Source organism: Crocuta crocuta, unplaced genomic scaffold, assembly GCF_008692635.1.
Source record: "Crocuta crocuta isolate KB4526 unplaced genomic scaffold, BGI_CrCroc_1.0 scaffold130, whole genome shotgun sequence".
Classification (NCBI taxonomy): domain Eukaryota; kingdom Metazoa; phylum Chordata; class Mammalia; order Carnivora; family Hyaenidae; genus Crocuta; species Crocuta crocuta.
In genome coordinates this window covers 17230857-17245310 of record NW_027527920.1, presented here as the reverse complement: position 1 = coordinate 17245310, position 14454 = coordinate 17230857, and the positions used below count along the sequence as shown (strand labels likewise).

At 41.8% G+C, this 14454-nt stretch overlaps 1 protein-coding gene across 1 annotated transcript in view; it reads right to left on the bottom strand.

Annotated features, from left to right (window-relative positions):
- Positions 1–1264, bottom strand: part of NEDD4 (NEDD4 E3 ubiquitin protein ligase) — a 134625-nt gene extending 133361 nt beyond the window's left edge. Inside the window, exon 1 of the mRNA XM_077748212.1 lies at positions 1179–1264. Within this exon, the coding sequence (XP_077604338.1) occupies positions 1179–1223 (45 nt within the window). The 5' untranslated portion in view covers positions 1224–1264. The remainder of the gene's footprint in view (positions 1–1178) is intronic.
- Between the last annotated feature and the right edge of the window lie 13190 nt (positions 1265–14454).

Below are 14454 nucleotides of genomic sequence, written 5' to 3'. Positions count from 1 at the left end.
AAATTCTAATCTATCACATGATCATTCACAAAACCTCTGAGATAACCTGCCAGCATAAACATGTTGCCGCTGTTTATATACAAAGAACTGTCAAGATAAATGTAAAAGGTATTTTGTAAAAAACGTTTGAAGATACCAAGTGACTAAGAGAAGGCACTATTCCAACACTGTCAAAAGATAAAAGTAGGATGATGTACTTAGTTAATTGGGTCCAATCTTGATAACAGGTACATGTGACAGCTTTGCCAGTCAACAAGAATGCTTAAATCTGATTTCCCCCCCAAAACTGAACTAGTCACTGTAAGACTACATAGCCTTTCATTTCCCACCCATTCCCATTTTTTAAACAATCAAGAATTCAGGGAAGCTACGGGGCGCCTGGGTGGCTTAGTCGGTTAAGCGTCCGACTTTCGCTTAGGTCATGATCTCGCGGTTTGTGGGTTCGAGCCCCGCATCGGGCTCTGTGCTGACTGCCAGCTCGGAGCCTGGAGCCTGTTTCAGTCTGTGACTCCCTCTCTCTCTGACCCTCCCCTGCTCACGCTGTCTCTCTCTCCTAGAAATAAATAAAACATTAAAAAAAAAAAAGAATTCAGGGAAGCCACATCTCATTTAAAACGGAACAACTCTTTCCAAATGCCCTTATTTTTAATAAGTGTAAGGTATAACCAGCATAAGTTATTTCGCTGAGAAGAGACAGCTTTGCCTTCTCAAATCATGGAACTTAATTTTCAAACTGGACAGCTGTGAGAAGTTCTTTAAAGTAGCTATACATTACAGCTTTATTTTTTATATATTACTGAAGACCGGTGAAACATGGCATGAACTTTCCACACGTGACACTTGTTGCTAAACATGAAGAGGACAATGTATTTGCCTGCTTTCCCATCGCCTCTCCAGTTAGAGGGTTAAAAACGATTTCAGATTAATAATAATAATAAATTTAATTTAATTTTAAAAGAGCCAAAACAGCTAATGACAATTCCCTTGGAAGTCTTCATGTCAAAGTCCATAAAGTTAAGTCCTGCGGGCCTCTGCCAGCACAGGCTAATCAACAGCCGGGATGCTGAACTCCCGGGAAATCCGCCCCACNGTCCCTCCGGCCGCCGCCGCCGCCGCCCCCGGTCCGGCTGAGGAGCCGCGCGAAGGGAAGCCCGCCCGCAGCCCCTCGGCCTCCGCACCTCATCCTCCGGGAGCCCGATCACCTCCACCGCGCAAGTTGCCATTTCCGAACGGCTCCAGCAAACTGGACGCGCTCGCCCCCGCCCTGGAGTGGGAACAGTAGTGAGGAGGAGGCGGAGGAGGAGAACTGGGAGGAGGCGGGAGGAGCTGGAGGAAGAGGAGGCGGCGCTCCCCCGGCGGCGGCAGCGCCTCCCCCAGCCAGTGGGCGCTAGTGGTACGAGGAAGCGCGGCGGGAAAGGGCCGGCAGCGCTTCGNTGGCCAACGCGCCAGCCCGGGAGAGCGGTGCACTCCCAGGCGTCGCGTGGAGCAAACCGTGGAGGCCGGGGGAAGTCAGCCCTTCCCTTGGGAAACAAAAACTGCGATTTTCGCCGGCAACAAGTCTCACTCAGATCCGCTCCACAGCTCTGCCTCTTTCTAGATGGCTGGGCTCAGGAGCGCATGAGCTACACCACTAGCTAAAAATCAGAGCGCTTTCTTGGTAAAGGCTGCCAATTCCAATAGAAGATGGACCTTGAGTCCTCGTCGGGGAAAGCCCAGCGTGAGCGTGGCAGCAAATGGGGAGGCTTGCAGAGATCTCATCATTCCTGGACTCAGGATCTGAAATTCTCCCTTTGTGATTTTTAAACACTGTGCCAATTCATAAGCGATTTCCTGTCGTATGGTCTGTTTTTTAAACCTACCCGTGACGTCCAGCCTCCAGGCTTAACTCTAAACCTGCTTAACTAAGCCTTGACCTGTAGCACCAATGGAAGGCGAAGAAAGGGGGAAAAATACAGTGAACAAGGACCTCCTGTGCTATGGAATAATCATGCTTATTTTATAGTCCTGTCTGACGGATTTTATAGTCCCCTAATCACAGGAAGACTTTGGTTTTGAATAACTGATCTAACAAGGGTAACCCTGTGAAAGATACTTTAATGTCGCTTATTCTCTAAAGCATACAAAAGCCTTGTTTGAAAGTTCTTTAGTTCTTTTTTACTCTTAATATCTGCTGGCTGCTTTTCCCCCTCTCTAACACTAGATTTTTGAGATCTTTAAGGTTCATTCCTCACCCCCACCCCCCACTCTAAACTCCCTGGACCTCATTCATTGCCATTGTGGAGATCTCAGAGCTCAATAGTGCAAGAAATGTTGCTATTTAATTTTCTGTAACTGAACTTAGTGCCTACAGTTAAGCTTCCTGTCTGCCCAGAGGTAGAAAACTTAGTTCTCATCATCAGTTCACTGTTCTTCCTCAACCCTCTTTTCGTTAAGATTAATTCTACATTCTAGCAGGCAGTTGTGGTGCTACATCATCTCAGGGACGGAGGGCATAGCACAGCCCTCATCCTTCCCCGCTGGCATTAGAAACATTTTTCTTCCCACTGGTCTCTAATCGTAGACATCTGTATCCGTTAGAGTAACACTTGGCTGTTAGTAATAGTAGCCAAACTAACAGAATTTAAGGATAGATGTTATATTGTTCTCCCATTTAAAGTCCAGAGGTAAGTAGGCCAGGTAAATAAGGCTACACTGTTCACAAAGGCATCAGCAATTTAGGCACTGTAAAGCTGTAAATGCCCTAGTCCAGAGAGTGCCTCAGGCTCCAACCCTTACATCCTATTCCAGGCAACAAAACAGATGAAGGGATAAAAAAGGAAGTTCAGGTCTCATGCTTGTCTTTTAAGAAAGGCTTATGGAGTCTTTTACTTAAAGTCATAGAACAGAACTGAGTCACTTAGCTGTATCTAAACACAGGGTAGGCTGGCAAGTATGGACTGTTTTGGGGAGCCTTGTTGGGGTTCTATCACTAGGGAGGGAAGGGAAAACAGTAGGGAGGTGGGAGGGAGCTGGGGGGGGGGCGACTAGCAGGCTCTGTGCTACCATTTTTGCCCTCTGGCATTCATGAAGAAGTCAGCACTCCCAGTCTGTTTCTGGTCTTCAGGCCAGGGAATTTTAGGCTCAAAGATGAAAACCCCTTCAGGACATCTGACCTCTCTCATCTGCTACTGGCCCTCAGCATCATTTTGTGGCTGCTAAGACTTGATACCTGTCTCCAGCCTGCTTGGCGTACTCAAGCTTTGGACCACTTCTACAGTATTGCTGACATTACATTCTGGCATGGGGTGGGGATGATATGCACACTTCTTTAAAGCTTTTGATGTAAGACTATACCCAGGATATAGGTCCTCTCTCTCTGCTCTTGGATTCCACAAATCTGGGGGTTTGTCATTCTCCAATTGTGAGAGAAAAACCCAACTGCTAGAAGGGTATTCTTTTTTTTTTTAAATGTTTATTTAGTTTTGAAAAACAGACAAAGAGCAATTCAGGGAGGGGCAGAGAGAGAGGGAGACAGAATTCGAAACTGGCTCCAGGCTCCGAGCTGTCAGCACAGAGCCTGATGTGGGGCTCAAACCCACAGACTGTGAGATCATGACCTGAGCCCAAGTCAGATGCTTAACCGACTGAGCCACCCAGGCGCCCCTAGAAGGGTATCCTTCCTGTAGATAAGCAGTGTGTCCAGTATTGTCTAATAAAACTTTGTGTTATGAAGGAAATCTTCTATATCTGCACTACCAACATGGTAGCCACTACCTCACTTAGTTGCCAAGCACTTAAAGTACTTAGTTATCTTAGCACTTTGTGGCTAAGACAAGTAAGGAATCATTTTACAATTAAATTTAATATATTTACTTGTGGTCGGTGAGTGCCATATTAGACAACATAGGAAATGTGTTCAACATGCCTCAAATTGTAGAAGTTTTTTAAATTAAATTTTGAGTATATACAGTTATAAAAATGTATAAGGTATGAAGAATAAAAATGAAATGAACACTAATGTACTCATCATCCACTGTAAGAAAAGGAATATTGCCAACACATTTTTTGCATCTTTGTGCCTTCCTATTCCATCCCCTTTCCTCACCCCACAAAGAGATAACTACCATTCTGAATTCTATTTACTATTTTCTTGTGTTATTTTTTATTATTTTTTCCTAAAGTTTATTTATTTTGAGAAAGAGAAAGCATTTAAACAGGGGAGATGTAGTGGAATGGAGATGGGAGAGAGAATCCCAAGCAGGTTCTGCACTATCAGCACAGAGCCTGATTGATGCAGGGCCTGAACCCACAAATGGTGAGATTATGACCCAAGCCGAAATCAAGAGTTGGAAGCTTAACCAACTGAGCCACCCAGATGCCCCTGTTTTCTTGTGTTTTTTAAATTGTTTTATTAGATGGATATGTATTCCTAAATAATACATAGTTCATGTTCATGTCTTTGATCTTTATGTAAATGGAATCATAAGGGGACTTGCTTTTTGCATCTTTGCTCTTTATATAAATGAAATCATAGGAGACTTCCATTTTTCTTATCATTCTATTTGTGAGATTAATTCATGCCAAATGGTTGCAGTAGTTAATTTATTTTCACTGCTCTGTAATATGCCATTGAATGACCCTACCACAATTAATCATTCTTCTGTTGTTGTCCTTTGGGGTAACGGGGTATTTGTGTTTTGTTTTTAATTTGCAAACACCTCTTATTACATGATTTAGCTGTTTCAAATGTTTGCAGCACATTGTTTACTTTTTATAATTTAAAATTTTTTAAGTGTATTTATTTTTTGAGAGAAAGAGAAAATGAGCAGGGGAAGGGCAAAGAAAGGGGGAACAGGGGATCTGAAGCAGGCTCTGTGCTGACAGCAGACAGCCTGATGCGGGGCTCGAACTCACGAACCATGATATGACCTGAGCTGAAGTTGGCTGTTCAACTGACTGAGCCACCCAGGCACCCCTGCAGCACATTGTTTAGATAAATGACAATAGTGTCTCTGAAACTTAATAATGATTCAAAATTTGTATCAGTTGAGGAGCACCTGGCTTTCTTATGGGGCTCAGCACCTAGGGGCCTGAGTTGGTTAAGCATCCTACTCTTCATTTAAGCTCAAGTCATGATCTCACGATTCATGAGTTCAAACCTCACGTGGGGCTCCATGCTGACAGTGCAAGTCTGCTTGGAATTCTCTCTCCCCCTCTCTTGCCCCTCCCCCACTCTTTTTTAACTTAAAAAAGAAGAAGTTTGAATTTTCCACTTCAGCAATTAAAGGCAATGCTTCCTTTTTTTTTTTTTTGACATTATTTGCTTTTGTTGTTTCATTTTCTTTTGCTGTTACACATGATACTGCTATAGAATCTTGTTTATGAAACATCTTATTATGCCAGAACATAATGAAGTAATGATGGGGATATGTCAAAAGGACACAGAAGCCAGGAAAAAGAGGCTCCCACTGCCCAAAACAGGCTAATTTGAGCACCAAAATAAAAAGTGAAAGCCACAGATTATAATCCAATAATAAATCTGATACTGTAAAGCCATACTGATGTAAATTATACTAAATGAGTAGATTCAGAGTTTGACAAGTGAAATTTTTAGAGTTTGATTTATCTTTCCACAACATACTTATTAATCATATAGGGGAAAGGGCTGGACAACAGCACCACAGTAAGTATTCAAAGTGAAGATCCGTAATGGGGCAGATCAAAATCTTGAATCTGCCAAGATACATTGAGAAGAACAGAGCACGACCTCAGTGCTATTCCTGCCTACCTAGAATCTAATCTTGATAAGGCATCCGACATAGCCAAATTAAGGGATATACTGTAAAATAACCGGCCTGTAATTTTCAAAAATGCAAGGACAAAGAAGAAGTCAAAGAAGTCTGAGGAACTACTGCAGACAGAGATTAAAGAGACTGTATTAGGGTTCTCCAGAGAAAGAACCAGTAAGTATATGTGTGTGTGAGTACTTATGGTCTATACATATATAAAAGAAGTTTCCCAGAGGGAATTGCTTATGCACTTATGGAGGTTGGCAAGTCCAAAATGTGCAGTGTGGCCCAGCAGCAGGAGAGCTGATAATGCAGATAAAGTTCAAAGGCTGTCTGCTGGAGAACCTTTGCTTGCTTAGGGGAGAACAGTCTTTTTATTCTATTCAGGCCTCTACCTGACTGACTGAGGCCCACACCATTATTAAAGGCAACCTGCTTTACCCAGAGTTCACCAATTTAAATGTAAATCTCTTCCAAAAACACCCTCCAAGTTGATACATAAAAGCAACCGTCACAGAGACACTGCACCCCATGATTCTGAACCCTATTGCTATAAAAGGCATTTCCTGAAACATGAATGTTTCTGAGGATGATGTGATTGTAATGCATGTTAATGGCTGGATTCTGATGACAGTATTGTGTTTATGTAGACGAGAATGACCTTGTTTATAAGGTGTACACACTAATGTATTAGGAGGTTCATGGGCAGCAAGTAAATAAAATATTCTTCAAAGGATCAAAAAAACTTTATACTTTCAACTTTTCTGTAAATTTGAGATTGTTTCAGATTTTAAAAAAAGGAAATTATGCTGGTTGAAAATAAAGAAAAGTCTCTAATAAAAGGAACTAGCACTCGGAGAAATGGCTGATTCTATTACTGGGGCATGAAAGGTACAAGATTAGCCTGAAGCATATTTTAGTGCCAGAAAGTAAAGAAATGTTGAAAAAAATCAAGCCCACAATGATGGGGGTATGTCAGAGATCTCCCAATGGCCAAAGTTGGAACAATTTGAGCAACAAAATAAAGTAGTATTCAATTATACCCAAGTATAAAATAAATATACACAAGTCTATACTGATATAAATAAGTGATTAAATAGGGGAGGAGACACAAGTTTTGTGTAGAATTCCAAATAATTTATGTAGATACTCAAGTAGGGGAAACATAACTCACTACTGCACCAATGTGGGCTAAGCTTAAGCTTAGGGACTTGCTCCCAAATAGGACAATATGAAAAAGGGGGGGAAGTGGAGAAACCTAACAAACAACCTCAGTCAGGTGATCAAGGTCAACATCAATAGTAATAAGTCATGTTGAAAGTATGTACCCTTGATACGATGTGATGAACATGGCACTTTTCCTCTGTGAGACCAAAGACCCATAATCCCAGTCTAATCAGGAGAAAAACAAGACAGTCTGAATACAGAAACAATCTGCAAACACCTGATCAGTATTCCTCAAAACTGTCAAGGTCCATCAAAAACAAGGAAAGTCACAGCCATTTGAAGTCTCAAGAGACGGGATAACAAAATGTAATAATATAATGTGGTATCCTGAGTGAGATCCTGGTACAGAAAAAAAAGGGCATTAGGTAAGAACTACGAAAATCTGAACAAAGTGCAAAGTTTAGTTAATAACAATGGATTAATGTTTGTTAATTAATTGTAACAAGTGTGCCATACTAACAATGTTGATAACAGGTGGAAGTGGATGTAGGGTATATAGGAACTCTATACTATCTTCACAAATTTGATTATAAACCTAAACTGTTCTTTGAAAAATGAAGTTTATTTAAAAATAAAGAAATGAATAAATAAATAAGTAGGTCTTAAAGTCTTTCAAAAGGTTTTACAATTTTCACCACTGTGGTCTTACACATATTTTACTATATTCCAACATAGTTTTTTTTTAATTGTATAGATGGTGTTTTTTTTGAAAATACTACATATCCTGGGGCGCCTGGGTGGCTCAGTAAGTTAAGTGTTTGACTTTGCCTCAGGTCATGATCTCACGGTTCATAGTTTGAGCCCTGCATCAGGCTCTGTGCTGACAGCTCAGAGCCTGGAACCTGCTTCAGATTCTGCGTCTCCTTTTCTCTCTGCCCCTCCCCTACTCATGCTCTGTCTCCTTCTCTCAAAAAAATAAAATAAACATTAAAAATACTACATATCCTAACAGTTTATTGCTGATGTACAAAAATCCAACTGAGTTTTCTGTACTTATTTTGGTATTCAGCAAACTTCCTGAAGTTCCTTTTGTCTAAAATACTTCATTTCTCTTTCTTGTAGACTTTGATTAACATCTTTGAATTGTTTCTTCCATTCTAATCCTCTTGCATTTCTTTTTCTTATCTTAGTGTCCTGTCTAATACTTAGGTAGACATGGTGATAACGGGTGTAACTGACATATTTCTGGTTTTAAAGGGAATGCTACTTGCTGTAAAGTTCTGTTCTTTTGTTTTCTTTTTTTGTTCGTTTCATTTTGTTTTGTTTGCTATCCTTTCTTTGGTGAAGAAGTTCACTTCTATTCCTAGTTCAATACTAAGATTATTGGTCATAAATGGACATTGGGTTTTATTTAACAATGTCTTCTGTACCTCTTGAGATGATCTTTTTTTTCCTTTAAATTTTTTAGAGTGGTAAATTTTAGTAAGTTATGGTAATTAGTTATGGTAAATTTGAAGTATAATGATGTAGTCTTTTCAGATTTCTACTTAATCAGATGATTATTTTTCTTTTCTCCCCATTGTGTTAGGAGTAGAATCTGAGTACCAGGAGCTTCTGTATGGTCAAGGCATTGGAGAAGGGCGTCTGTTCTTCTGTTGTCCGTCTGTATTGGAAGTACATATTAGTTGTCAGTTTACCTGTCATTTTATGATTGTTGTCCCATCTCTAAGAGCTCTTCTTGTTCATTGGCCCTCTCTTTTCCACCTTCTTTTAGCATTGTGGAAACTTCCACCTGCTATACCCCTACTGCTGTGGAGACAGAAATCTTGGCTTCTGGACTCCACCCCACTGTCAAATCACACTATACTGTCATATCTACTACAGCTACTGCCTCTAGGCTACGTCAGCGGGAGACGTATCTGGAGTTTCCCATCTCACAGGGCTTCTGACAGCAGTGAGGCACACCACATTTTCTCTTAGAGCTCCTCCATTATTAGGGAATTCTAGAATTGCCTCCTCCTGATAGCTCAACAGCGAGGATGCAGTCAGGGAGTCCCTTCTCAGAGACACTCATCTATACATTCTTGTCACCTCTAACTCTGTCTTCAGGGTAGGAAAACTGGCTGCTTCACATCATCATTCCTTCTACCTAAATTAGTCCTAATGGCATCAACTTTGGCTCTTGGTAGTCAAAATATAGGCCTTTGAGGCTCAAAAACTATTTTCTCAACTTATTTTCTCTACTGCGAGATTCACAGCTCTATTTTGAAACTTAGAAACTGAGCATTGACTCATTTCATCTCTGTAGTAACAGCCCTCCCCAACGGTAATAAATACAGAAGGCACTCACTGCTGCCTGGGTGTGGGGAGAGGAAGGGAGCCAGGATATTCCAGGGATAATACGTAGTTATCAACAATAGAATTTCACAATAATTCTGTGCTTGTGGCACACCCTTAGCTCTTTTGTAAGCTACACACATGTATTTCTCACTAGCAAAGTCTGCCTGAATGTCATGAAGAAACCTCAAACTTAATAGATTCCAAACTGAACTCATCATTGTCCTATATTCTCTGTCTCTGGAAATGGCATTTCTATCTATCCAGTCCAAAGACTAGAATCTTATTAGTATCACCAAATTATTATCCCTCTCCACTCCCCCACCCATACCCCATCAATTTGTTATACAGTAGAAATTCTACCCCCCAGCCTCAAAGGGCTTTTTGCTTTTTCATCTTCTTCATATCTGTGTATAATGTCAATACAGTGTACCCATCATTCTGATTCTTGGCCCAGACAAGTAGGTAACTCATTGTCTTTCTCGAGCCACCCTGTGTATTCTGAAGCAAAGGTTTGTGTACAGGTCATTTATTTTTTAAGATGCTGTCGAGCGGTGGTGTCCTGGACTCAACTTCTGCTGGCCTCTAGGGACCAATTGTGCACATCTCTATACAGCTGTAGATTCATGATGTCATATTGGGTAGCTTAAAATTCAGGATGAGTACTTACACCACAGAAACTAGCAAATACTACAAACGAGGGTAATTATTTTCCCCCGGAGAGCCAGTTACTAAACACTTGCCTGCAGGGGCGCCTGGGTGGCTCAGTCAGTTGAGCATCCAACTTTGGCTCAGGTCATGATCTCACGGTTCGTGGGTATGAGCCCCACACCAGGCTCTGTGCTGACAGCTAGCTCAGAGCTTGGAGCCTGCTTTGGATTCTTTGTCTCCCTCTCTCTCTGACCCTCGCCTGCTTACACTGCCTCTCTCTCTCAAAAATAAATAAAACATTAAAAAAAAATTTTTAAACACTTAATGTGCATACTACTGATCATAGGGAACATGAGTGAGGGCCTGAGGAGATAAAACAAGGAAGAGGGTAAAAACAATGCAATGGCTTTTGAATTACTGAGTTGGATCAATACTGCTGAGTTGATTTGGGGCCCACTCTCACTAAGAACCCTGGAAGAGCCATGTAGAATGCACCTCAGAATTATCCTCCCAGGAAAGGAGTATGTGTACACTGGTTGCCATCCCCTAGCAGGCAGGGGTTGCCTCATGGGCCTTTAAGCCTCCCTCTTATTTCCAGATTTGCTCATGTGCAGAATGGGTACTTTCAGACATCTTAAGCAACACCAACGGCAGTGAAACCAGGTGCAGAAAGTACGTGATAGGCTAAACAACAGAAGTGGATTGCTGTCTGATTACATCTCTACACAGCTGGTTGCTGCAGCAAGGACTGAAGTGAAAGTTAGGCAAGAGGTATGAGGCAGAGTGCAAAAGGAATCCGATACAAGGGTTAGTAGGATAAGCTGCTTTTCCCGCTGCAGGAACTGGTGTCAGGGCATTAATTAATATTTATCATCTCTCCCCTAAACCACCCAGTCTGGATTTCCCCCACCCTTGGCCAGCACTTCAATAAGTCTGGATTGTTGCCTGGCGGTGAGTCAGATTTTTATCCCCAAGGGATATGAACAGTCAGTTGTATTCAACTTACTGGGATGTGGTTGCTATAATGGCCCATTTACAGCTATCATTGGACATGCAAGTACTAAGACGTGCCCCAGTGAACCCCCTGCATTCCACACATACTTTTTCTCGTCTTTCTTTGTAGCCCAAAACTAGCTCCTCACGATAATCGGAGTTGATCGTCTGCCTCCTATTGATATGGTAACTCTTTTATCTGATTATGGGTTCACTAGCATGAGAAGCTCAACATGACTAAGTAATAATCATAATTTCAGTTATACTGGAACCCTTATTGTGTCTCCTAGGAGAAGCGTTCCCTATGCTTCTAATCCTGTAAGAAGAGTCTAACGTACTTCCACTCTTTGGGTAATCTTGATGTCTAGCTATTAGAAACATAACGCCAGATGTTAACCCTCTTACTGCCCATTGTAAAAATGTCCACAGGCCTCTGCTCTTCCAGAACCCTAACATTCTTATAAACATAGTTTCATGGGGTGCCTGGGTGGCTCAGTCAGTTAAGCATCTGACTTCAGCTCAGGTCATGAACTTGCAGTTTGTGGGTTTGAGCCCCACGTTGGGTTTGTGCTGACAGCTGAGAGCCTGGAGCCTGCTTCAGATTCTGTGTCTCTCTCTCTGTCCCTATCCCACTCTCTCTCTCTCTCTCTGAAAAACAAATAAAGATTAAAAATTAAAAAACTAAGAATATAATTTCATGATAATATCTACCATTGTAGTCCCTGCCTCACAGAAGATAGCTAATAAGCTCAAGTTATTGGCAGCCCCCTCATCAGTGCATTGTTTATTGTCTTAACAAAGTGTCCTCTTAGGGAACAAAGTTGGGTAGTGAGTTTGCTAGCCCCACATTAAAATTCAATTCTAGTATTCCTCTCTCACTGAGCCTTCCGATTTTTTCCTCAAGATTCTGCCAAGGTAGATCAAGTCTCTCTTCTTCATTTGCTTTATGCCTTGGTCATGTCTAAACCACAAGGAACAACACCAGCAGCACATTAAGACTGGATGCAGGGTGCACCTGGGTAACTCAGTTAAGCAACTCACTCTTGATCTCGGCTCAGGTCATGGTCTCGTGGTCGGGCTCTTTACTGATGGCTTGGAGCCTGCTTGGGATTCTCTCTCTCCCTCTCTCTCTGCCCTCTTCCCTCTCTCAAGAATAAATAAATAAACATTAAAGGGGGAGACACTTGGGTGGCTCAGGCAGTTAAGAGTCTAACTTTGGCTCAGGTCATGATCTCATGATTCGTGAGTTGGAGCCCTGTGTCAGGTCGTGAGAGCACAGAGCCTGCTTCAGATCCTCTGTCTCCCTCTTTCTGCTCCCTGCCCTGCTTGCTCGCTCGCTCTCTCCCCCTCTCTCTCTCTTTCTCTCAGAAGTAAATAAACATTAAAACAACTCTATTAAAAAAAAAAAAAAAGGACTGGATCCAGGTATTCTTGTCAGGACTTAAACCTTGAGTCAGGGGAGAATGCCCCCATGTTAATCCATTCTTATCCAGGCTTTGTGGTCTGCCCTTTGTAGTTAAAACCTTCAAGCTCTAGCTCTACGCTTATGCTCTCTTGGTTTCTGTTGGGCATGGCAGTTCTTACACGTGTCTCGTATTTCCTCCCAGAACAGGAACTACATTTCATTGTTTATGCTGCACTGCTACCTGACCCCAAAATGCATCCATTATTTACGTGGAGGAATTAATGGGACGGGATCTTGAAGAGGACAAGCCTCATCTTGAGAGGCGGCTGCCTCGTGTAACATTTTGCAAGGTTTCTAGGTGAGGGAAGCTGCTCAACTCCAGCAAGGGCAAGAGAGCTGCCTGTGCCAGTCCAGAGAGTTCTGGGGATCCGGGTGGACTTGTGTCCTGGGACTGCCACACAAACAGGGTGGCTTCACCGACAGGGACTTTTTTTCTTACAAATCTGGAGACCAGAAGTCTAAAATTCAGGTGTTAGCTGAACTGAACTTCCTCTGGAGGCTCCAGAGAATCCATTCTTTGTCTCTTCCAGCTGCTGGCAGCTGTCGGCATTCCTTGGCTTGCGGTAACAACCCCCTCTGCTCTGTCTTCATATTGCCTTCTCCTCTGTGTGTCTGTGTTATTAACCTCAGCCTCTATCTTGTAAGAACACTTGTGAGGACATTTAGGGCCCACCTGGATAATCCAGAGTAATCTCTTTATCTCAAGACTCTTAATCACATCTGCAAAGACCCTTTTTCAAGATAAGAAAACATTTACAAGTTCCAAGGCTTAGGACTTAATATGTTTGGGTGGCCATTATTCAATGCACTACCATGGGGTTCCAAGATTCTCAGGCTCTTCTAACCAAATGTCCTCATCTGAGGTTTCAGGGTTTGGTATTTTCCCCATCAGAGATTTGACTTTGGTGTGACCAACCTGTGGAGGTCGTGTATTTAGTCTCCTGTGTAGTTCTGCTGACTTTACCATAAAACTTGGGCCTTGTTTATACCACAACCTTCCTGGGAGCCACAGGAGATAAAGGTCTCTTTAAATGCTGCACGGAAGCTTTCTGACTCACTGTTCTCTGCATTCGCCCATGCTGGCTTTCTGCTTGCAGAGCCCTTCTGCCTCACCTTTCCTGGGAAGGCAGTTACTCACTTGTTACGATCCAGCTCAAATGTCATCATCACTCCTGAAGTCTCTCACAATTCCCTCAGACAGATTTAGTTGCTCTGTTTTCACAACCCTTTATTCTTACCTTAATTTTTAAGCTTTAATCAGCTTTCATTCTTTTAAAAAATTATTCATAACCTCTCGGGGCGCCTGGGTGGCTTAGTCGGTTAAGCATCCGACTTTCGACTTTCGCTTAGGTCATGATCTCGCGGTAGTGGGTTCGAGCGCCGCGTCGGGCTCTGTGCTGACTGCCAGCTCGGAGCCTGGAGCCTATTTCGGAGTCTGTGTCTCCCTCTCTCTCTGACCCTCCCCTGCTCACGCTGTCTCTCTCCCTCTCTCCTAGGAATAAAAAAAAAAAAAAAATTAAAAAATTTTAAAATAAAAAAAATAAAAAAATAAAAAATTATTCATACCTCTTCTGCAGTACCAAACACATTGTCTTATAAATTGTCTTCTAGAACTCCCTGAATGAGTGTGGGAGTTTCTTGAATATAGGAACTGTGTGTATCTTACCAGTGGATACATAGTAGCCAATCAACAGGAATGAAACTTATTTCCCAGCAATGGGGGAAATGCATATGTAACACTCAAATTTTCGCCTTATACAATTTTCATATTTATGGGTTTTATGTTGTTTTCTGATTGCCATGATTCAATTCTACAATAGAGAAGCTATATCTATACCATGAATACTGTGCACTTTGACCAAATGCTGTTGTTTGTTTTTACTCCCAAATATAAAATAAAAGTAACTTTCAATTTTAGTTATAAATCATGTTTGATTAAATGAAAACGGGATTTAGAAAAAATATCAATAACTGCTACAACTATATGATCTTTCTACAATGACTTGAACTTTTACTTAAAATGAATAGCATTTAGGATTTTAAAAGATATTTATCTGAATCTTTAAACAGAAA